The sequence below is a fragment of the Olea europaea genome, unplaced genomic scaffold (assembly GCF_002742605.1).
Source record: "Olea europaea var. sylvestris unplaced genomic scaffold, O_europaea_v1 scaffold6099, whole genome shotgun sequence".
NCBI lineage: Eukaryota > Viridiplantae > Streptophyta > Magnoliopsida > Lamiales > Oleaceae > Olea > Olea europaea.
The window spans coordinates 1181-2886 of record NW_019264450.1 but is presented as its reverse complement, the minus strand read 5'-3'; the positions used below and the strand labels follow the sequence as shown (position 1 = coordinate 2886).

Here is a 1706-nt window from a genome sequence, read left to right as displayed (position 1 = left end):
CCCGGAGCCTTATCATCGTTCATACTGAACACTACCTCCTTGATTTCATCCTCCCCAAATGATCTCTCCATCCAACTGGCGTCATCCTCTGTGATAGTAGAAAAGTGCAATCCCTCCAATTCTGGACTCCATTCAAATTGTTCCCGATAGAGGTTCTAATAGAAATTCACCAGTTGACTTCCAATTTCCTGTGGTTCCTCATAAGTAACCCTGTCCACCTCCAAAACTGTGATGGAGTTGTTCTGCTTATTAGAATTGGCGACCTTGTGGAAAAACTTAGTGCATTTATCCCTCTCTTTCAACTACGTAACCCTAGATTTCTGTCGCTAAGCAATCTCCTCCATCTCCACCAACCTCTCTATCTCTTCCTTTAATACTCTACGTCTCTCCTTCTCCTCCCCAGCCAACCCTTGACTCTCCTCCCGCCTATCCAATTTCTCTATATCTGACAGACACTGATTTTTACTATAGTTAACATTGCCCACCACTTCCTCGTTCCATTTCATTAAGTCCCATTTCAACGCCTTTAGCTTCTGATCTAATACAAAACTGGGAGACCCACTGACTTCATAGGAAGTCCACCAAGTCTATACTCGCTCCCTAAAACCTTCTACTTTCAACCACATCTTCTTAAACCTTCCACCACCCCTCCTATTCCCAGATAACATAATAGGAAAATGATCCGAGCACACCTTTCCAATCTTTTCTGAGTAACATCTGAGAATTTGGACTCCCACTCCCCACAAATCAAAAAACCTATCTATACGAGACAGGCGAGTCGGTCTCGATTAGATGACCAAGTAAAATCTCCCCCAATCATAGGTAAATCCACCAACAAATTCTCTCTAATAAAATCTGAGAACTCCTCCATTGCCTTAGTTAGTCTCCCACCACTCGACCTCTCTGAAGGAAATCGAGTCACATTAAAATCACCCCCAATACATGTTGGGAGATTCTACCAAACCATCATTCCAGCCAGTTCATCCCACAAACCCACTCTATTGTCATTAGAATTAGGCCCATAAACTCCTGTGAACATCCACCGAAATCCATCCTCACAATTTTTAAAAGAAATTGATATAGAGAACACCCCTATATTCACCTCCTCCATCTCAAGCACTCTAGTGTCCCACATCACCAACACACCTCTTGATACCCCTGATGATCCCAAAAACTGATACCCTACATGTTTTCTCCCCATAAGCTACTAATCACCGTCCTCGAGATAAACTCCATCTTAGTTTCTTGAAAGCATATAAGATTTGCTCCCCCATCCCCTTAGCATATGTCGAACACCAAGTCTTTTACTAACCTCATTGAGCCCTCATACATTTCAGCTAATGAGTTTTGGCATCATTTTAACACTACATCACCCCTCCCCATTATTCCTTTCTTGGACTCGCCACCTTTACTAGTATAATTTACTGACCATTCGAGCCTCTTAAGTTCGCGATCACTCTTTCTTCTCAATTTACCTCCATGTGTACTGATTCCTTGTCCCATATTAACCTCCAGCTCCTCGAATAATTGTAACAGTATACTTTCATATCCATCACAAGACACGCTAACCAACTTACTGAATTCTTAAATTTTTTGTAGAACCCAGTTCGAAGGTGGGTGTCCAACTTCAAACACATCAGCTTCTGAAGCTTTCTCTCCATGATAACCATCCAGATGATCAAAGGACCGTTCTTTCTCTTCCACCA

The 1706-nt window shown here is 42.3% G+C and overlaps 1 protein-coding gene across 1 annotated transcript in view; it reads left to right on the top strand.

Annotated features, from left to right (window-relative positions):
* Positions 1–330, top strand: part of LOC111389693 (protein PHOX1-like) — an 8946-nt gene extending 8616 nt beyond the window's left edge. Inside the window, exon 2 of the mRNA XM_023014636.1 lies at positions 317–330. Coding sequence (XP_022870404.1) covers positions 317–330 — 14 coding nt within the window. The remainder of the gene's footprint in view (positions 1–316) is intronic.
* Positions 331–1706: the final 1376 nt, after the last annotated feature.